Source organism: Lissotriton vulgaris, chromosome 8 (assembly GCF_964263255.1).
Source record: "Lissotriton vulgaris chromosome 8, aLisVul1.2, whole genome shotgun sequence".
In the NCBI taxonomy this organism is placed as follows: Eukaryota; Metazoa; Chordata; class Amphibia; order Caudata; family Salamandridae; genus Lissotriton; species Lissotriton vulgaris.
Genome location: NC_141696.1, coordinates 685815925 through 685839575, shown reverse-complemented (window position 1 = coordinate 685839575; position 23651 = coordinate 685815925). Strand labels below are relative to the sequence as shown.

Sequence of the window (23651 nt, the reverse complement as noted above, 5' to 3'; positions counted from 1 at the left end):
TACTGTTTTTATATTGTAAATTTTGATTGTATTTTTATGGTTATTTTTAATGATAATAACCAAATAAAGTTTCTAATGAATGAATAGTGCCTCTTTACTTATTTCTTTTAATTCTTCTTTAGTTCTTTTTGCCTTCTTTACTTCTCCTTTCCCTTCTTTTTGCCTTCTTTCTTTCTTTTATTTTCTTTGTCGATCTTTCCTTCTTTCTTTCCCTTTGTACTTTCTTTTTTCATTTTTCTTTGACCGTAATGTTTGTCCTCTTTCCATCTTCCGTTCTTTCTTTTCATTCTTTCTTTGTTATGCCAACTTTCTTTCATTCTTTTCTTCTTTTTTCCATCTTTCTTTCCCTTTTGCTTTCTTTACAGTTTCTTTTGTTCTTTCTGTCTTGTCTTCTTTCTTCTGTTCTTTCCTTCTTTCTATTTTTGCCTTTTCTCCTTTTTTCTTTTTGCTCTCCTTCCTTTCTGGCATTCTTTCTTTTTTGCCTCCTTTATTTGTTTATTTATTGCTGGCCTTTTTTTTTCCTTCTGCCTTCTTTTGTCTTCATTCCTCCTTTATTCTTTTTACCTTCCTTGCTTCCTTCCCTTTTTGCCTCCCTCTTTCTTCCTTTTTATCTTTCTTCTTTCTTCTTCCTTCTTTCTTTTTCCGTTCTTCATCTTTCCTACCTTGTATGTCTGCCTTTCTTCCTTTTTTCTCTGCCTTCCGTTCTTTTTTCTCTTCCTTTCTTTCATACTTCCTTTCTTGTCTACTTTCTCAAAGGTGAGCAAGGCAGCCAATGCCATACCAATGTTTGTTTTAGGTCTGTGTTTGCGAAGACCTTTTGATTTTACTAAATGTATGTGTAGCATAGTTACTTACTGGGGTTTTCAACCTGACTTCCTCCATTAGCCTCTGATTGTGTAATTCACATTTTCTTTCAACCACTCCAGCATGCATCAAGGGCCAATGTTAGCCCACTTTAGCCATTGACTGTCCCTTTCACAAAGAGCAGATCCACAATCAAGGTAGTCCCTTTCAGCGCCAGAAAAGCACTTTTGTCATTAGCCATTGTTTGTTTTTAGATTTATTAAGGGTGCAGCAGCTTCCTGAACAATAAAGTTGTGCAAAAACCATAACAAAAAAACGAGAATTGTCAAAAGGCTGGCGTCCAACATCAAACCTATTGGGTTTGCCAATGCTTGTTTCCTATTTCAGACCACCAGACCTTCACAAACAGGAAAAAAGTTCATCAAATCATACACACTCCAAAAGGGTGGGTATATAGTCTGAGGTACTTACAACTGACAACCTGATATCCCTAGGTCCGTTGATGTTAGGTTTTCTCCAGTGTACCTCGAGGAGGCTCCGCTGACAGAACCATGATGGCTAGCCTGACTATAATAGAGCACTGACAGGGTACTCTGCAGTCTGTCAAACTCTAAATAAGGCCCATAGTTTGTAGTAATGGATGTGCCAGTAGTTCTGAGGAGGGCATTTATATCCTTGCATATATAATAATAGCGATTATGCTGTTGCTGGGATTAATATTATATTATTGTTTACTAGCTTGTTTCACTCTGTTTTTGAGATTAATTTTATGTGTTCTACTTGCCAACATTCTCTTAACCTTTAGCTTATACTGGCATTTTTTGTTTCTGTTATTGAGAAATGTAAATATTGTCTAAGTGTAATGCTGTCGCAAAATAAATAAACACCTAAAGTTGTGTGTTAACCCCTTCCATGCTGATGACGAACCCCAGCCGTCATGCACTACGGTGCTCGTGTGCTGATGACGGCTGGGGTTCGTCACGGCCCGCCCCTGTTCGTGCTGTTTACAGCACACCAGGGGAATCGCGGCCGCATGGAAAGGGTTAATGTGCAATCTCTCTGCATCAAACTTGTCTTGTTTATTTCTAGGACATGCAGTCCTCATAAACATGATAGACTATTGTATGTTTTAGCATTGCACTTTGGTGAAATCTGAAAAAGTTGAGCAAGATTATATAAACTTCAACGAAGGTGGTAGTTTTGGAGTCATCAGTGCGGGTTTGAAGCAGCTAGAGGCAAAAAGAAAATATTGATTTGTTTCTGTTACAAAACAATACTAGCTCCCAAAACGAAGCAGAGAAAAAGGGTGTGTCTCAAACTATATAACATGTTGCTGAACAACAACTTGAAGTGTTTTAACACCTCCTACAGTTTATGTGATCCAACTAGCTCGGGCGGCCGACATAACCAAAGGGCGGTGGAACGGGTGTAGGGAACGCAGGAGGGAGAGCGCGGAATGAGGATGCACGAGGAGTGTTAGAATATTTTAAAAAATGAAGGGGCAAATTATCAAGGGCCGGCGATAAATATCACAAAGCGCTCTTAGCGCTTACATATTTATCGCCAGCTATCTCTCACATTTTTCGCCCGGTTAGCGCGTTATCAACAACGCGCATCGCTGAGGCGATAAAAATTCCAGAGATAGTGGGGATATCGCCGTTTTCCACCATGGGAAACGGCGATATCCTAGATGATAGGGCCTGTGGTCTGAGCCACACAATCCACCCCCCATGTTAGGTATGCCTTAGTCAGGAATTCATAGTATTTAGTCAGGAATTTAACAGACGTTAAATTCCTGCGTTAAGGCATACTTAACGCTATTTTATTATATCGCTAACTCTCCTTGATAATATCGCAATATTATCCCATGTTGTTTTCACAGCCACACCTCCTTTGCATCTCATTATCGATGCGAGGCGAGGAGTGTGAAAAACGGGCGATAAGTCAAGGAATCACCGCTAGCATGTCCTTGATGATAATGTGATAATATTATCGCAGCTTTTCGCCCGAAAACGGGCTCTAAAGCAGCAATAATATTATCGTTGCCCCTTGATGATATGCCCTAAAATAACTTACCGTAATTTTCAAACTGCCTACCACATCGCGCTTCCTCTTCTCTTCCTTGCTCTACCATGTCACAGACTCCCATCCAATCCCTGCGTTGCTACCCTACTAGGAGAGCAGCACGGGGATTGGCCTGAGTGGGCTGAAAAGACGCTCCGCTTAGGTCAGGGAGTCTGTGGGGGTTTCTCCACCCCGACTGTACAATGTAGCTGAGCTGGAAAAACCTAAGTGTGCATGTGAGTGACCTCTGACCCCGCTCGCAGGCAGGTCTCTCCCCACGCTGCTGCACGGCTCTGCCTGCATTGTTTGTTGCCTAATCTTGTATTTTTCCCCTGTGCCTAACTTGTTTTCTTGCCCAGACTTGTTTTTATTCCCTTGTGCCTGTACTTGCTTTCTTGCCTAAACTTGTTTTTCCTTCCTGTACCTAGTTCTCGCGGGGCCCCTGCCCATTTTCCCGCCACTGCGCCCCACGTCCCCGCCCCCCCTGCATTCCCATTCGCCGCGACGCTCCCGCCTCACAGCTCCTCCTCCCTCCCACATACCCTCATATGGAGGCCGTGCAGCAGCCGCGTTGCCGGCGCGCCTAAGGCAAGACCCCATGAACGCCACGACGCCCGACACTGCTACGATGCCAGAACCCTCTACGCGCTCAACGCGGGAGGATCACACACCTGCTTCCTGGCCGCCCCGAAACGCACCCACGGACCTCTCACCTGCCGGAACTGCAGCTTCACAAGCATCCGCCCCACCATGCTGCCAACCAGGAAAGAACCCAATCACCTCAGATGCATCCTTCTCAACACCTGCTCCGCCTGCAAACACGCCGTTGGACTCTAGGACCTACTCGACTCAACCTCCCCAGACGTCGCCTTCCTGATGGAGACCTGGCTGAACCCCACCTCAGCACCCAACATAGTCATAGCCATCCCGGAAGGCTACAAGATCACCCGCAGGGACCGCACCAACGGAGTAGGAGGAGGAATGGCCATCGTCCACATGAACACTCTCAGAGTCTCGACCAATACCGACGACACCCGCAGCACCGCCGAACACATGCACTTCCAGATCCACACCGATCCGAACACCACCCTCAGAGGAACCCTCATCTACAGACCCCCCAGACCCCGACCACAGTTCAGCTACTCCATCACTGACTTCGTCAGCACACACGCCCTCGCCTCCATGGACTACATCCTCCTTGGGGACCTGAACTTTCACCTCGAGAACAACAACAACACCCACCACCCTGACCGACAACCTAGCCACCCTCGGACTAAGACAACTTGTCACAACACCCACCCACTATGTCGGTCACACGCTTGACCCAATCTTCTCTGCAAACCCCCATGTCTACTTCAACCACATCACCGAACTCCACTGGACCGACCATCGCTGCATCCACTTCACCTTCAAGAAACCCACCACGCACCACTGCACCCAACAGATGCCTCACCGCTGCTGGAGCAAAGTCACCGAAGACCAGCTAACCACCACCCTCACCCAGAGCCCACCAGCTGGTTCACTGAAGGCATCCGGGCCTGCCAAAAGCTGGAGAAGATATGGCTCTGTAAACGAACACCGGACAGCCATGCAGCCCACAAGAACGCCACCCGCAGACACCATCACCTCATCGGATCCGCCAAAAGGGCCTCCTTCAAAAACCGCCTAGACAAAAACGCGCACTACAGCAAAGAGCTCTTCAACACCGTGAAGGAACTCTCCAACCCCAGCTCCAACACCAGTGAAGTCCCACCCTCGCAAGACCTGTGCGTCTCGCTGGCCACGTTCTTCCACTGCAAGATCGCAAACATCCATGACAGCTTCAACGCCACGACCGCCCCGACAACCACTGAGACGTCCGCCCCCATGACTACCATCCGCACCAACCGCCTGCTCTGCTGGACGGACATCAACGACGATGACACCATCAAGATCATGAACACCATCCACTCCGGATCTCCGTCAGACCCATGCCCACACCACATCTTCAAAAAGCACATCCATCGCACCCCATTTCCGCTAAGTCATCAACACCTCCTTCGAGACAGCAACCTTCCCGGAGAGCTGGAAGCACGCCAAGATCAATGCCTTTCTCAAGAAACCCAAGGTGGACCCCAAGGACCTCAAGAACTTCCAGTCCATCTCCCTGCTCCCGTTCCCGGCAAAGGTCATCGAGAAGACCGTCAACGAGCAACTGACCTGCTACCTCGAGGAGAACAACATCCTGGACCCTTCCCAGTCCGGGTTCCGCAGCAACCACAGCACCGAGGCTGCCCTCAACCCCGCCACCAATGACATCAAGTCCCTGCTGGACAAGGGAGAAACAGCAGCCCTCATCCTCATGGACCTGTCAGCCGCCTTTGACACGGTCTGCCACCACACACTACGAACACGCCTCCACAACGCCGGGATCCAAGAGAAGGCCCTGGACTGGACCATCTCCTTCCTCTCCGGCAGAACACAGAGCGTCCACCTTCCCCCCTTCTGCTCCGAAGCCACGAGATCATCTGCGGCGTACCCCAGGGCTCATCCCTCAGCCCAACTCTGTTTAACATCTACATGGCACCGCTTGGCCACGTCGCCCGTCGGCACGAACTCAACATCATCGCCTACGCCGATGACACCCAGCTGATTCTCTCCCTCACCAAGGACCCCCACACCACCAAAACTAACCTTCACGAAGGAATGAAGGCCGTCGCTGAATGGATGAGGAACAGCCGACTGAAGCTGAACTTGGACAAGACAGAGGTCTTCATCCTCGGATCCACCCCTTCGGCCCGGGACGACTCCCGGTGCGTGACCACACTGGGAACCGCTCCAACACCCACCGACCACGCACGAAACCTAGGGGTCATCCTCGACTCCACCCTCTCCATGACTAAACAGGTCAACACCGTTTCCTCCTCCTGCTTCAACACCCTCTGCATGCTCCGCAGGATCTATGAGTGGATCTCCACTGAAACCAGAAGAATGGTCACCCAGGCCCTAGTCAGCAGCTGGTTGGACTACGGAAACGCCCTCTATGCAGGAGCCTCAGCCAAACTCCTGAGACGGCTCCAATGCATCCAGAATGCCTCTGCACGCCTGATCCTCGACATCCCTTGCCGCAGTCACATCAAACCCCACCTGAGAGACCTGCACTGGCTCCCGGTCATCAAGAGGATAACCTTCAAGCTGCTCACCCATGCACACAAGGCACTCCACTTCACCGGACCAATGTACCTCAACAGACGACTCAGCTTCTGCACCCCCAACCGCCTGCTCCGCTCAGCCTACCTTGCCCTTGCCACAGTCCCCAGCTTCTGAAGAGCGACCTCCGGCGACAGATCGTTCTCCCATCTCGCCACCAAGACCTGGAACACCCTCCCCATCCACCTATGGCAGACCCAAGCCCTGTTGACCTTCAGAAAACTCCTCAAGACCTGGCTTTTCGAGCAGTAGCAGCATTCCCCACCCCAGCGCCTTGAGAACCTCACGGGTGAGTAGTGCACTTTACAAATGATATGATTGATTGATTGATTGTTTGTTTTGGTCGGCCTGAAGCGGCCGGCCAAACACATCTGTGCACTTAGGGAGTGCAGATAGCAATAGCACTCTCCTCCTATGCCCTGCATCTCCCTGCACAAGCAACTTCAAATGAAAAATAAAACAATGCCTAACATTGTTTTATTTTTCATTTGCTGGCTCTGAGCCAGGCCGTGGTGTGACGCTCCTCTGCCATTCCAGAGGAACCGCCTCTGCCAATTAGGGCTAACACCTGGCCAGTTTCAGACCGGCATTACCGGTATTTAATATCCCTGCTACAAAAATTTGAAAAATCACCAAACTATGATATTTTACCCCCTTATCACATACATGCCAATAGACTCAATTAAGGCGGGAGACTCCCAATTTTGTAAGCCAAACTGTTCTTTATTTTGACTGTCTTCCTACTGAATTTGTCTCTGCTTCAGTAGGTGTCAATAGGTGAAATCCATTCTTTCGGCTATTTTATTTTTTTAGCTCCTACTTTCCTCTTCTGAATTGTTGGCATATATGTTATCATTAGTGCATACTTTAAACAGAAAATGCCACAAGAAACCACTTTAAAATAAAGTGCTCTACGGCTGCCTAGTGACCGCTGACTGATAATTTAAGTAAACAAAGACAGAAAGGGCATTCTAAAAATAAATACACACAATTTATAAAGTTCTAGCAAAGAATCAGGCCTGGGCGTTTTCAAAATATTAAATGTGAATAGATGGCCGACATTTGGGGAAGGTGGCAACCCTAAGTCCAACCAAAAGGTTTTAGTGCAGTTGCACAAACCCATAATGAAAGGATCTACACTTCAAAAAGAAAGTTGTGTGCAGATTTACCAAGAAATTTTGGAGTGCGTAAAATAGTCCTCCTTCAGTACTCCTTCTTAGATGCTTTCATGAATGGCTCTCAAACATCTGAAATGGGAATAAAAAGGGAATACGCAGGGAATATTCATATACAATTACTACAAATAGAAAGAGCTGTGTCTTCTTTGCATCTAGGGAGTTGTACACAACAGGCGTGATTTTCAAGAGCACCTGAAAGAGTTCTTTTCAAGTACTACATCCAGAACTCAAAAATGCTTTTGTGATTCGTCCCATCTATGTTGACTCTCTGACTATACCTAACACTTATAATATCCTTACATTTCAGCTGTTACTGAGAGAGCAGACAAAAAACCATTGCTAAATCTGCTCAAGCAGTCTGCTCTACGGTGGCCTGTATTGGAGTCAAATATTGGAGCAGACGGCACGTGGTCAGAAAGAAAATTTAACCTGCTCCAGACAACAGCGCTGCTCCGCGGTCTATACAGTACCTCTGTTTTTATCCGTTTGTATGTGGCTCCAGATGACAAAGGATCCAACACGCATATTTTAAAGGTAACTTAAATGCCTGTATAGGCCTAGTGTCCTGTATTATGGTTGTTCTCCATGTTTCTACAAATGTGCATCACTCTCTATGTTAGGTTTTCTTTTCAGGCCAGGACGTAATTCTCATAGTGCAATTCATGGCGGAGTGCACAATATTGCATGATTATTTTCACAAAACAGCAGTGCAAAAAACAATATTTGTACCAGAATACAGGTGTATACTTTGATGTGTGGGTGCCAGTGGTTAATTTGAGCGGGTGGTTTCTGGGGCTTAGCACTGGCACTGAACTGTCAACACTGACACTTACAACAGTCTTCCACACGGTGGCACTGTCATTCAAATTCACAGATAAGCACAACAGCTTTTTATTAATTCAATACAGAATAAAAAATGACTAATACGTACCACCCAGGCTGTTCTTATAGCTTTGGAGGCCTGGAATTGTCACACTTTAAAAAGTGTAATAACTAATAGTTTGCTGGTACTGTCATTGGCCCTCTGACAGGCAACGGGTGATGCAAGCTGCAGTGGCCTCCTGACGAGGGTGCTGGCACTTATATTTGTACAAATTGAGCACTGGTGGGTGCATGTGTCTGGAAACTTTACTGTGCACTAATGTTTGCATTGTGTTCCTAGCCTGTAGTAATTATAAACTGAGACACACTCTCGCCCGCCAGCATGCACACATGAATTTCAAACCATTTTTACTTGCTACAGCTGACACCAAAGTTCCACTTCCAGCTGACTGTGCTCAATGTTTTTTTGAAATATTAGTGAATAATATAGCATTATTCACTATAAGTAAAATGGGTAGAAAATAAGGAATGTGGAGCTGCCCCTGTGCTCTTGGCATTGATCTGCCACCTCTGAAGCCAGGGGATACAAGGACAGTGCGAGGGGACACAAGGAGCAAGCCCTGGGTCGCAGCTGGGACCCCAGGTGACCTCTAAATGATGTCCATACTGTTGTAGGTAAAAAGGGTGCTATTTCATATTTGGGCCTACATTATTTTCCAGATATCAACTAGTCTTTCATAAGAAGTTGCTATATTAGGGCTAGGGCTACCAACATAAACTCACACATCTTTGCCCTGGCAGCAGAATGGGGTATCCTGTGGTAAAGTTGAATACATACCCAAGAAACCAAGAGCTACGAAAAAATATCTGTAGCCCTGTTTTTGCATACTGGAACATAATGAAGTAACTTTAAACTATATTCATAAAATAGGACAGTTTATTGCAGTAATCTAAAGAATGTTTATAGACACTTGGCATTGGGCCTGGGATAAATTAGTTAACTTCAGAAGAATTGCATAGGAGTTTGAGGATAAAGGTGATTAGGGGAATTTCCCTCCTATAAGAGAAATTAAAGAATTTGATCCAGCATTTTGATCTTGCGTGTCTGGACCCATCCGATACTGACGTTTTACCTACTTCACTGGTTCATTTACCACCACCTACTTACTTGCTATTTTGGTCCTCCAATGGACCTTTTCTGTCGCACTGAGGAGAAAGAGAGTTAGCATATCTTGTCCGAACAATAACAACTAATAGTGCAACAACATTGGTTACACAATGAGGACCAGGACATGGTAGCCAAGTTCAAGGGTGTTTTATTTCAAATTAGTAAACAAGTTCAGGCATATCACTCCTAAGACCAAACTATGTAAATGTAGTATAGCAACAGGGAAGCCCAGCCTCCGAAAGAAATGTATTAAAAAATTAAACATACATGGAGTTGAGCGGCTGCATACAAAACAACAACATAAGTGCCTGATGCTCTGAATACATTCTAAATTGGTCCTTTCTAGGCATTAGCAATCTAAATCTTTCAAGCACAGATTAAGGCACACACATGCTCAAAGTTCAGGAATCAGATAACTTTCCAGAAAGCGATAGGTATAAGGCAAAAGAGTGAGAATAATATTAGCAATAGTATTGCAGAAGCTCATTCAAGAGTCTTCAATAGGTCAAGATATAAGTGTTGGTCTAAATCATATTTAAGTAAATTAATGGGACATGGCAAAAGTCTCTTAAAATACATTCAAAGGGCAATAGAGGGTTGAATACATGGTTTTGGTCAGAGTTCAATGAAAGTTCTGCATAGGAAATGCAGAAAGGGGCTCAGTAATGGTAGTCCAGCATGCGTTCTGCAAGGAAGCTCAAAGTTGTTTGCAATCTCGTCCAGCGACAACTATAGGATATAATCGATAGGGTCAATCGTCAACTTCCCTTTGTCGCATCATCAATAGAAGTCCATTGTAATTGTTTTGATATATGTATGGATTCACATTGTACATGCTCTGAATCTGTATAGTAAAACCCCACACTGGACTTGGGTACATCGTCTTGGTTACACACTCAGGCTTCATTCAGTAAATTAGTCCATTGCCCAGTCACTGGTTTCTCGTGAGCTTGTCATTGGATTCCTTTCTCAGACATGTGACCATTGCCATTACAAGAAATGTATCTACTCTAAACTAGCATATCATGAAAAGACCTGAAATGAAAGCAAGTCAGCAAAAAATAGAAGCACAGTAGTTTTGCACGGGACAAAGATTCAGGACTTTGAGTGAAACTGATAACTGAAGACATTAAATGAAGAAGGCACATTTAATATATATGTGCACATTTAAACCTATATATATAATGTCTCTTTAGTATTTTTAGTCCAAAATGTATCGACCACACAATAAGCAATGAAACTTCATCACAACAGCAAGTAGTCCTAGGATCTACATGGAAAATACACATGTGTAACATGAATGTATAAACTTCGTTGAACTACTGTCTTTCAACCTATTCTAATATCCTACACGCATACGGTTAATTTAAAGCTAAAAACGAAATTTCTAGCAGTTACACAGGCAGTATTAAAAACATTTATGATTCATGGGAAATACTTCAGCAACTATTAAGTGGATGGTTTAAAAGACACCACTACATTAAACATGTTTCCATCTTTCACTCTAGCAAGCATTATGACTACAAATCCCTTTTAATTTTAGCATAACATATTACATTTTATTATTATGTATCAATCACTTTATCAATTTACATTGGATAAATGTTTAATAAATAATTTCATCAAGAGCATCTCCTGTTACTGTAACTAGTTGTAAGTTAATCATCAAATGTTTCTTTCGACATTAGTAAAACATTGGATGTGAACTCTATAACTTCTATAGCAAAAACTCTGCAGCAGCAGTATTTGATGCAACATGAGCAAGAATCAGTATGGCATGTGAGGTTCATGTGCCCAGGTGCACATTCATTTTGGGTGTCAGGCATTAGTCGTATTTAGGTCCTGTGGCATACAAAGAGTAGTCAGCTTTATACTGCCCATAGTCAAGATGGGGTATGGAGGTTTAGAGTCCCGTAAGGTGAAAGTGTCCAAGGTTTGTTACACTGGGAAAGAAAAATAAAATATGGGAAACTTTTTTTAAATGGTGCCAAAACAATAAACATAAATTAGTATTTACATTTTAAAAAGAACCATAGTAAAAGAGTCTATTTCTCTTGATCAGGCAATTCCTTTTAAGGGTTGTCATTTCGACAGAGTAAGTGATAATTAAACACTTGTGATGGTTGTCTTGTATGAGTTTGTGATCTTGGATTTTTTTATTTTGGCATTCATCATTATCATAAAGAAGAACAAGATGTGTTGTCCAGTCATTCCACAGGTTTTCCCTGGTCTTAATTTTGGTGCCGCCCCATATTTACGCTGCCCTTGTAAATATGGGGCAGTGTCAAAATCAGTGGGTATAGCAGTGGAACGCCCACAGCAACACCCATTGCCCTCCACTTTCACGTTAAGCATAGTGTGAAAGGGGGCCATTATTTACAAGGCAGCGTTAAGGCCCATTAAGTGGCTTAACGTTGCCTTGTAAATAAGGCAAAGCCGCTATCGCCACAGGAACGTCGTAAAAAGTGATGTTCCTGTGGCGATAGGGTCTTGTAAATATGCCCCTATGTTTCTTAATGGTAGTTTGAAAAAACATGTCAAAAGTGAGCATATTAAAAGTTAATTCAAATAAACTTCATAGAGATTACACATTATATGAGGACTTCCAATGTTAAAGCATTAATGTCAGATTGAGTGTAATACAAAGTTGAAACAGAAAACAATAACAATAACATATTCTAAATGAACAAAACTGATATCTTTCTCTAAAAATTGCAAAGAAACAATGCAGCTACACACTGTTGTGAGAAATGTCATCTGCCTAAAGTGTTCCCCATGACTTGTTTTTGGACCATTGGAGTTTTGACTTCTGTTGTGGCCTGAAGTCTGCTGACCATTTGCTCTGCTAAATGTGTGCTCCCTTCTATCTCTCCCTGAGCCACCAGTAAATTAAGTGTGGCCTGACAATTTCAAAGGTTAGTATATACTGAGAGATGTTAAATAGTAACAAATACAATATTGTAAACTAAACAAAGTAGCACATACCACCTGTTCTGCTGCAAATATGTTAATGTATGTGGTTATGTGGTTGTGGAGTAGAGTAGTTTTCTCTACAACCAATCTGTCTCACGTGCATGTGTGCCATACTGAGAGCCGTGAGTCCTGCTGCTGCAACATATGTACTATAATGGAAATTTGTAATTTGGAAATTGATTTTTTCCTAGACCTGCTGGAACACACCAAGTTCGCATATAAAGGTTTTATTGATCAAATATGACAGAATTCAATTATCTCCCAAAGTTTTGAAAATACAAGAGATGTTCTACTTTGCTCTTTTTCTATCTTAAGTGAACTTATGAGAAAAGTGCACATTCCTTACTAGAGAGCAACCCAAACATATTAAGTAAATGGTTGTGATTGATCAATTAGCAATTTTTCCCTCCTCAAATGCTCAGGAGATTTCCTCTGCCATTAGGTACTTTTCCTGAAAATTGAATGCCTCATAGTTCTGGAGATGATTGGGGTGGAGTACTTTAGGAAATTTTAAGATTTAGGTAAGGTTAACTACCACCCAAAGAGTAGCTTGAACTCTTTCAAAACCTATGCAGAGTCATTTGAAGCCAGAACAAGCTTGAAAAAGATCAATAAGAAATTAATTTTCATGCTGTTGCTAAAGATGAAATCCTATCTATCCTACAGGAGGAACATTGTAAGAGTTTTACTAACCTCTGTCTTGAAAATCAATTAATGTGCCCCAAGTGCTATTTCAAACAATACCTTCAATGGACAGACTCACATAAAACATTTGAGTCTTTGTCAGTTGCAGATAGTCTCCTTTTTTACAATTGGAGAGCTTGCATCCTCGAAATCCTTACAACCATATTAAGAGAAAGTTCGTTTTGTTGGAATGTGCCTGAATAAAATACTAGGAGTAACTTTGTTTTGCCTTAAACGTTCTGTGTTGCAGGCCATTATGCCTTTCTCTGGTACAAAAGAACCATCACTGAAGGATTTGGAAAAATTAGTTAAGGATGTTTGCCCCAAGCAAAACATAAGTTAGTCAGATTCAAGGGCAGGCTTGTCATGACTGGAGTCTTTTGAAAGCCTACCGAAATAAATAAGGCATCAAACTAGAGGTGTTCAGCTTCAAGAGGATCTTGTTGGATTACTCAATTCAAAATCCTGAAACTTTGCAAAAAATTAAGAGACACAAAACATCCATTTCCCATTTGACATTTTTTGCATTGGGAATACGCCATGCAAAACCTCTTTGTCTTACCTTAAAGCTTTTCACACCAAATATCTGTGCATCACCAAGGACTTCAACACTGGTTTTTCAAGGCTCTGGAGACCATCATGGATAATGTTCTCAGATCTGCTGGATTTAATTACTAAAGAGAAATCTTTACGTGAGCAATGTCTTTGGACACTGTTTGATCATGTGCAGACAATATTCCTGACCTTTTGGCAATTGCTAGAGCCACATTATTTATTTTTTGCATGGCCAGTTATCCATAGCTAAAAGCTGGTTGTCAGGCTTTTCTCCAGATCTATACAATTGTATATATCACCTATAGCAGTGAAAGAGGGGAATTTAAACATAACATAGATAGGACGCATCACTAGTGTAGGAAAATCACAAAGAACGCTACACTCATTTGAAGCCAACGGCAAATGCTGATATGCTCTGTGGAAGCTGAGGAGTCACTGGTCCAAGGAGGTACTGTGTGTGCATGACAAAGCAGAGGTTTTGAAACCAACATCAAGAGTAGCAATCAGGCAACCAGTAGAGAGTGTGGAGTAGGATTTTTGTGAGTGGTCATTGAGGTAACAAATAGACGAGTGGCCTTCTCATCACATGTTGCTGCATTGAATTGAGCTCCTGATATGACACATCAGCAATCATTGCTGAAGATGCCCGATAGGACTTCCTGCTAGAGGTCTGTGAACACTGATTGAGTACTCACTTGCATAAGCTGCTCTGCACTGTGTAAGCTGTCACCAGGTTCCAGTTGCATCTTGCCTTCTCAAGAAGAGAAATAAATGAATACCCAAACGTTTTTGGAATCTTTGCTTATTAATTTCAGCTTCTATGAGGTTGTGCTAACAAGTCTTCATGTTGCAGAGTCTGCTGTAATAATAGGCTGGCAGACTCCCAGAGCTTTTAGTATTTCAGGTTGATTATGAGCAGCTGCCCCATCCATGCAACTGTCCTGGTGTAACTTCTTTCAGATGTACTTTCGAAAAAATTGGTTCCAATCTTGATTCATAGTTTATGCTTCGTGTCTTGGCATTGGCCTGTTTTATGGCCTGAAACTTCTGCTCTTGTGGATTTTTCAGGGTCAAATGGAGAAAGGCGGGTTCTGTTTGAAAGGTATTGTATGAATACAAAATGCCTATAAGCATTATAGATTGGGTAGAAAGTTCTCTCTGTTCTTCACATATGTCCCCAAGTAACTCAAATAAAGTATAAAGAGTTCTCCTTGAGTACGTTTTAACTTTGTGTTTGGTTATCTTTATCTGTTTTTAACAGGTAGGAATAGTGGAACTACTAACTAAATTAACACCACAACGTAAATATTATCACATAATAACAAGAGACTCTAGTAATAGATTTTTTATTCTCCAGGTGAGCCCACCCATGTTGATGAGAAGTGGCCTAATGAGTGAGCACAACATATAATTAAGGGAGGTCACAATTTTCTTATAACTGGTATGTTATTGGTTTAGAGGATACATTTTAGTACTATATGTAGTTGTTGGAAATGGCCCTTTTTGCAGGGTTATCCCCAAACTTCTAGCTTTTTCCTCCTATTTATCCCTGACCTGTACGTGTTGGTTTTAGGACTCTAGGCACTTTACCACTGCTAATCAGTGCTAAAGTGAATATGCTCTCTGTGTAAATTGTGTTATGAATTTGTATTTACATGATTAGATATTTGATTTACCTGTCAGCCCCTAGTAAAGTGCACTGCGTGTGCCAGGGCTGGTGAATCGAATGCTACTCGGGGGCCTGCAGCACTGGTTGTGCCACCCCCAAGAGTAGCCCTGAAAACGGTAACTCAGACCTGCCATTGCAGGGTCAGCGCACAGTTTATAACTGCCATGTCGACTTGGCCAGTGCACACACTGGCCAGTCCCTGACCTTTCCTTTTCTTACATGTTATACACCCCTCAGGTAGGCCCAAGGTACCCATGTGGTCAGGGTGCTGTGTATGTTCAAGGTAGGACATGCCCTGGTGTGTGTGACATGTCCTAATAATGAATTACAGGCAAATGAGGTAGAGCTTGGGCCCTGTTCACGAAGTTTCCGGAACAGCAAAGACTTCAGGTTCTTCGACCTGCAGCACTGGGGACTGTGTGTTTTGTGCTGCAACCCGAAGAACACCAACTCGACGACATCTATGACGCGACTGCCGACTCCGTGTCCTGAAGGCACAACAGAGGGCACTGATGCAATGCCAAACTGCAACCCTCGTCTCATCAACAACGTCTGTTGATGCTGCCACCGAGCCGCTGCTTGCACCGCGACCTGTGGGCACCACACTCCACACCGCCTCGCTTCATGCCGAACCTTTGGCACCGCTGAGGGCACCACCGCACCACAACCCTGGTCTCACTGATGACGCCTGTTGATGCCACCACTGAGCCGCTGCTTGCACCGTGACCTGTGGGCACCGCACTCTGCACAGCCTTGCTTCATGCCGAAGCTTTGGCCCAGCAGAGAGCACCACAGCACCGCCGCACAGCAACCCTGATCTCACCGACGATGCCTGTTGACGCCGTCACCGAGCTGCTGTTCGCATCGCGGCCTGGGGGCACCGCACTCCGCACCGCCTTGCTTCATGAGGACGCATTGGCCTTCCTGATGCCGCCACTTCCCACCGAAATCGACCCCGCTGCCTGCACCATGGTTCGGGGGCACCGCTCGTAAGTTACATGACGCACAACCCTCATCCCACACCGCAGCTTTGGCCTACCGAAGCCGGCACCATCGACTCCAGTTAATCAGCCGACGACAGCGCTTCAGCAACGGCAATGCCGCTGCTTGCACTGTGACCTTCTAGAACCGTGATGAGCACTGCCTCCATCTTGCACCGCAACCCTGGCCTCACCGGCGACGACATCTCCCGCGCTACTGTTCCACTGCTTGCACTGCAACCTGGAGGCACTGCACGCAGCACCGCACGCAGCACCGCTGCGCTTCGCACCGCAGCACCCGACGCCTGCCGGCACCAGCGCTCCTGATTCCACGTGAGAGGGGCTCGACCTGCAAACGTGAGTGACTTCAAGGGCCCCATCGTCCTGCATCTCTGACGGGTAATGTTTTGCGTGTCTTCCCGACACCGTAGCTGGCCCGCGACCCCACGACCAGCCAGAACTGTTGGATTTTTTTGTTCACGACGCTGTGGTAGCCTGGACGGAGCTATCCACACAAGGAACTCTTTTTAATCAGTGTATTTTTGGAACTTTTAAGTATAGTATTGTGGATTTTTATAGTTTTTTGTCTTGTCTTAATTATATAAAAATATTCGATATTTTTCTAAACTGGTGTTGTGTCCTTTTGTAGTGCGTACACTGTGTTACTGTTGGTTATGTGCAAATGCTTTACAGTCTGCCTCTAAGATAAGCCTGGTAGCTCGTGCCAGGCTACCAAGGGGGTGAGCAGGGGCTATTTTAGACGTGTAACTCCCTTATCCTGACTAGTTGTGGTTTTTGCCTCGCTTTGGCACAAGTCTCAGCTAGCCAGAAATCCCATTTCTAACAGTAGTTATGGTATGTCTTAGTTTTGAAATATCCACTGATATATATCCCTGGAGTATTGCTTTAGTTATATGGATATTAGTGGAGGATGAATTATGTGGTACCTCCCACTCTTCAATTCATTAGGGTCACCATACTATTATAGGGAATATATCCTCTGATATAAATATAATGTACTAAATATCGCCTCACTGAAGTTAATAATAACAGAAATTCTACATCCAATTGGAAAATATTTTGGTTAATGAAATTTAGGACACAATATGTATGTCAGATATTTGTGATAATGATATTTACGACAAGATATTTATGATCGGTCATATTTATGTATGTGACATGTGGACATATAACGGGTGTGCCCATGTAAGCAAACGATTCGAAGGTTCTATGTAATTGCTTGGGCATTGTGCAAATCCAGGGTTTTGTTCTTTGTTTAGAAAACATGCTCTTTTTGGGTGTACCTAGACTCTGAATCCATTAAGGACATGAACTTCTACACGTACTTGGGTGGTTCAACTCATTGCTTCTTAAATTGGTAGGCACATTTAGCTGCATTTAACGAACATGCAGCGGAAGCAACTGAAGAGCTCTGGTGCCTTAATCATAATTTTCGAAGTTGCACTGTTAGCCCTGGGACTGTCTGCCATGGTGGGTAGATTTAGTGGCTGCCCTAGAGTTTCGGGATGGGTACTCCACCTCAAACATGACGGATAATCTGTCCACCTTATTACAGGTGCTTTAGGATACGATGCACTTTAGATAAGGCGGGAAGGCTATTTGTTGGAGGGTCACCTGCATGCCAAACTGTTAATCCTGCCCAAAATTCTTTCTTGCTCTATCCCTTGTTTTCAATGGCAAGACACATGTAGCTTTGAATAGTTTGATTGATGCCAGATGACCTTTAGTTGTTTTGCTGGGGCAATAGTTAATTCGTTTTAAATAATAGAAACATGGAAGGAAGATGTTTTCCTATTCTCAGGCTATTTTAATTTGACAAGCTGCCTGCCAAAATTCCCAAAGGTGTGTTACAGGACTGGCTGGTAAGCTAATTTTAACGCCTACTGATCTTCCTCTTGAAAATGACTTCTTTCTTTTGGCAACCTCATTCCTTTGTATGGTGGAGTTGAGTCTTAGCCTAAATATTTTGGTTGTTCATTTCTATCTTCCTCCTGTTGACTCAGGGTTTGTCCGTTTTCTTAAACAAGGGCTGGATGCTCTTGAAATCTTAATCACCAACCATTACGCAGAATTAATTGTTGGTTCTAACATGGTGTTTGGCGACAATTACACACCTAACTGCAAACACTGATTCAGTATGAGACAGCCCCCTGATCCTTCTGTTTTCTCCAACTTTTTCGAAAGTAAGTTTCTGAAAAGTGCCTTCAATATTTGGTGGAGTGCGGATATGAGTTGCTGTGCAGCTAGGAGTTTGTGTTGCTGTTGAGCTCCTGCTTTCACTACAAAAAACGAAACAAAGTTAGAGCATTTTGTTTTGGAAGGTCCTGTCAAAAACACCTGGATTAAGAAGGAGTAAGTTATTCAGTAATTTGCACAAAGATAACAATGAACAGAAGAAAATAGAAGAATTCACTGCTTTCCAGAACATTATCCATGGAGAACAGCCTGCAGACAACATGACTCAGCTTTATTATCCCCCTGCTAATGTGTAGGTCCCTGAACCCTACACAGGCTATTCTACTCTAGTGGTGGAGATGAGGGACAGAAAAGCTACCCTAGCTTCCATGGTGGATACTATCAGCAAAAACAGATTTTGATGCAAAGGCATTTGCACTTCGTCACAAATAGGGCATCTGCAGTGAAGGCGTGAGTTAGTACTGCCGAAGATAGTGTTCCTGCTCACACTTCTCAGGATCTTAAATCTGCTCATGATAGACTTGAGGATCAGGATGGAAAGGCCCTCAGAAATTATATCCAACTTTTAGGATTCCCGGTGAGGGCATAGTGGGTGCCAGTGAGCTCTTCATGGAGAAGCTGTTTCAGGACCTGCTTCCTGATGCCTAAATTTCTTGAAATTCTTTTTGATGGGGAGACTGCATATGTCTCTGATCTTAAACCCAAGCCCACAGATATACCTAGATAAATCATTGTCAGGGTTCTAAATAACCCGGAATCTCTTCGAGAATAATAGAATGGGTTTTTATCCTGATTTTATAATTGCTGTGCAAGGTGCTAGCAGGCACTGTGGTTCAGCTACAGCAGCCGTAAGGGCCAATAATATTAGCTATGATATGCCACGCCCGGTTATTGAAAATAATTTCAATGGATAAGGCACATTTCTTCATGGAAGAAGCCCTGTATGCTAAAGACACATTGGCTACCTCCCCGCAGCGCCCAAATTCAGCAGAATCTGAGGTGCCAACAACCTCACAGGCCCAAAAAGAACTCCTCAACTCACCAATTAGGGTGGAGGAAGTCCAGTCAGCGGTAGATTCGTTAAAACTCCAGAAGGATTTGGAGACAAATTCATTACAATGATCCAAGCAGAATATGCTAATCCCCATTCGCGAGTAATGGCATTACAGCCGTCTTCGGCCCGGCTTGCTTCAATCCTGATGGTGCAATGAGCAGGGGACTCATGTCTGAGCCTACCCTTCCACGCTTATGGTGGACAAAACGATTCAGAAAAGGGGGTGGTGATGGACGGAGTATCTGAATTAAGCAGAACACTCGTACCCAGTCAACAGATCAGGACTTGATCCATCACCGTTTTTTAGCTCACTGCACCAGACGGATGTAATGCCAGAAACCGGTCCCCGAAAGCTTGTTTCCTTTCCAGTAAAAGAATTGGCTTGGTAGTTTGGTCTGCCCTGTTCCCATGATGCACTGGGCCAGGGACAGACTAATTTGTATGTAGCCAGGTTCTGAGCTGGGATGGTGCAGTGAGCTAAAAAACGGTGATGGATCAAGCCCTGATCTTTGGACTGGGTAGGAGTGTTCTGCTTAATTCAGATACTCTGTCCATCACCACCCCCTTTTCTGAATCGTTTTGTCCACCATAAGAGTGGAAGGGTATGCTCAGATGTGAGTCCCTTGCTCACTGCACCATCAGGATTCAAGCAGGCCGGGCCGAAGACGGCTGTAATGCCAGAAACCGGTCCACGGAAGCTTGTTTCCTTTCCAGTAAAAGAATTGGCTTGGTAGTTTGGTCTGCCCTGTTCCCTTGATGCACTGGGCCAGGGACAGACTAATTTGCATGTAGCCAGGTTCTGAGCTGGGATGGTGCAGTGAGCTAAAAAACGGTGATGGATCAAGCCCTGATCTTTGGACTGGGTAGGAGTGTTCTGCTTAATTCAGATACTCTGTCCATCACCACCCCCTTTTCTGAATCGGTGAGGTTTGAAAGGCAGATCAATCATCGCCAACGTATATGTAGTAATGAGCTATAGATACAGGTGAGTAGTTTTATAATGTAGCTTTAATTGAGTAAGAATACTGACCTGCCTTGACAGTACAAGCCTGTATTCACTGCTCCCACTTGCCCCCAATGCCAACTGTACAATTTCAAACCCCAGGATTCTTTTCAGAACCCTTGCTATAGAATATTCTACTCAAAGCACAGGGCTCATATACTAAGCAAGATACAACACAATGTTGGTCATTTATGGACTTACTGATGTGTTAATCAGTTGGATGTTCGGTTGGTGTGTCTTCACCCTTCATGTTTACACCCTGAGACTGGAGAAGTTATTCTACTAATGGCTTGGGATGAGCTACTTGCACCGGTGCCTGTCTTCATGGTCATATGGCAGTTCTGCTTAGGTTATTGCCCCTTGAATTTCAGGGGGATAAATATCTTCATAAAACAAGGAACTGACTTTGTCGATAATTGGGGCAATAAAAGATTAATTTCTGTATTCTCTTCGTACCCTAGGAGGTTGAAATCTTGACTCATAAGGAGTTACATTGCAATATGTGGTCCAAGGGGTCTGACAGCAAGGATGAATAGATTTATACAGCAGGTATCCTCGGTGGATACAAGCGTTAGCTCATATATAGTTATGCCCCTAATGTGGATGACCATGAATTTTTTCAATCGGGCAACTGAAGACTTCATTCAGTTTTCGGGGCTATCAATATCCGAGGGGCTAAATTTAATATGGTATTGGATATGGTCCTAGATAGGTATGGTAATTCCTGTAGTCCCATTACTCGTGCAACGTTAAAAATGTTTGAACTTTAGGGAATTATGATCTAGTTGACCCATGACATTTCAATCCAGGTGCTTGGAGTTATTCCTACTGCTCGTCTGTTCATGGCGATCATCTACAATAGATTTACTCCTTATAAGTGCACAGTTTTGCATACACTTAACTGTCTGTACTATGCTCACTAGGTCATTCTGAGATAAATCTCCGTGCTGGCTGATATGACTTTGCTCTCTCTCTGTCCCATCACTAGATTTTGGAAATGTAATGGTCCAACTCCATTTTCTGTCAATTTATTGGTGAAGAAATTAAGGGGCATATTTACTATAACTGGAGCATCCCTGCAAATCAGCAGGGATGCGCCAGTTATTGTGTACCACAGCTCTGCCATTATGGATGCGGCGCACCATGGGGCAAAAACGGCAGAGATGCGTGACGCATCTGTGCCGTAAAAGTGATGCATTTCTGGAGTTGCTTCGCAAGTGCGACACAGCCCCAGCAATGCTCTGGGAGCCCTATCTAGTTAATGCTGCGTCAATCCTTACGCCTGCTTCTGGAAGGCGCAAGGTTTTGACGCAGCATGGGCCTAAAAGTGACTGAGTGAAATCTTGTAGATTTCACTCAGCCACTTTTAGTAGGCGTTCCTGCGCCGGAACGCCTCCCCCTGCACAGGAACGCCTACATGTGGCGCAGGGCATTACAACGAGACGCATCTCCCAGATGCGTCACGTTGTAAGTACCCCGCAACATGGAGCAGGATTTGCGCCACCGCTGCGTCAAAAAAGTGACGCAACAGTGACGCAACAGCGGCGTAATGAGGCGCAAGGGGCTTGTAAATCTACCCCCAAGTCTTTCTTTGGTATAATTGATATCTCTGTGGAAGGCGAAAGCATGCTTTGGAACACTTTTAAGGTCTATTTGTGTGGTATATGCTTCTCTGGGGAATATGAAGTTCTTAAATCTCTTCAGGGCACCATGAGCCAAATTGAAGATACTCTGAAAGGGCTGGAGGATGATGTTGCAGTCACTGGAGATAGAGCAGCATTACACCAAATCAGGAGAAAAAGATGGTGAGCTTCTGGGATGCAGAACACTCTGTTGAAAACTGACTAAGATATCATACAATACCTGGATCAGTTTGCTTCAGTCTGGACAGAAAGTGATCAAAGCAAGACATTAAATACCCTCTTATCATTGAGGAGATAAGGGATGTGATCTCTGAATTAGCTAATGGTAAGGTTTCAGGCCCAGATGGTATTGGAATTGAATTATGATAAGAATACTTCAATATATTTGTTCCATATTTGATCAGGATGTATGGAGAGGGCCTCCAACTGGTCGGTTGCTATCTTCTACTAGAAACTCATTTGACAGGCTGTTACTAATTCCTGGAAAGCCTTCTGTGCACTATTTCTCGTACCAGCCTCTTTTCCTGATGAGTGGTGACAATTAGATACTGGCTAGAGTTCAGCTTTCATATTTTTTCCAGGAATGCCATACCTTGTTCTGTCAGATCATCCCAGCGAGATCCACACCCAATATTTTGAGAGGACTCTTTTCTCTCATTTCTACTGTAGATTCACAGCTCTGTGCTGTCTGTGCAACCCTGTTTTGGAAAAGGCTTTTGAGTATGTTAAATGGCCTTTGCATTTTGAAGCTCAGCATAAGATAGATGCAGGACACTATTATTTTTCTTTGATCCAGCTTCTTTACTCTTTACTTGTAGCTAAAGTATATGTTATTGGTATTCTATACAGGGTTATACTCTTTCATCAACTTTGTTGCCCCAGCCATTAAGTCACTAACCTGCCTGGTTCATGAAAAGCGTGCATATAGGAGCATTAAGGTCTCCCTGCATAGGCATGTTATTAGTTTAGATGATTTACCTCTATATATAAAAAACCCACTAAGGATAACTTATCCTGAATTACGGCTGACAAATGTGAATGCAAGGAATATGCAGGATTACACTTAAACTAGAGCAAAGGGAGGTTTTGGCACTTATGACAGTGAATGAGCCAGTAGGTGATGATTTTGATTTTTGTTGGTTCCAATGATGTATAAGTTATTTAGGAGTTATTTTTGTGGGTCCCATTGATGTATACGATATTTAGGAGGGATGGTCTCCTGACATTCCTTTCCGGTATGCAAATTACTATTAGAGGGCACTGACCACTGCTGAATCTAAAGCGTATTCTTGTATTAGACTGCCGCTGCCTGTAATTGGGTTCATTTCACTTACTAAGATGCTTGTTCTCCCAAACCTGTTGTATATATTTTTAATTTTCCAAATTAGGATATTGCAGCAGTTCTTCTCTGGGCTGCGCTCCATCATTGTATTCCTGATATGTGCTGAGAAGTCTACAAGACTAAGATTCAACCATCTAATTGTGACCTATGTGTGGATGGATTAGCAGTACCTGAAGTTCAAGCTTCAAGATGATCTAAGCACTCAGGCCCAATTTCCTCTGTACTGGCATAATCGTGTCGCTGATCTACATCATATTGGTATTGAGGAGGTAGTGATTAAGTCTGTATCTCTTAACACATAGGGGG

At 43.8% G+C, this 23651-nt stretch overlaps 1 protein-coding gene across 1 annotated transcript in view; it reads left to right on the top strand.

Annotated features, from left to right (window-relative positions):
• PHEX (phosphate regulating endopeptidase X-linked) overlaps window positions 1-23651 on the top strand; it is a 1438972-nt gene that overhangs the window by 348486 nt on the left and 1066835 nt on the right. The window contains exon 5 of the mRNA XM_086934549.1: window positions 7543-7769. Within this exon, the coding sequence (XP_086790675.1) occupies window positions 7543-7769 (227 nt within the window). The remainder of the gene's footprint in view (window positions 1-7542; window positions 7770-23651) is intronic.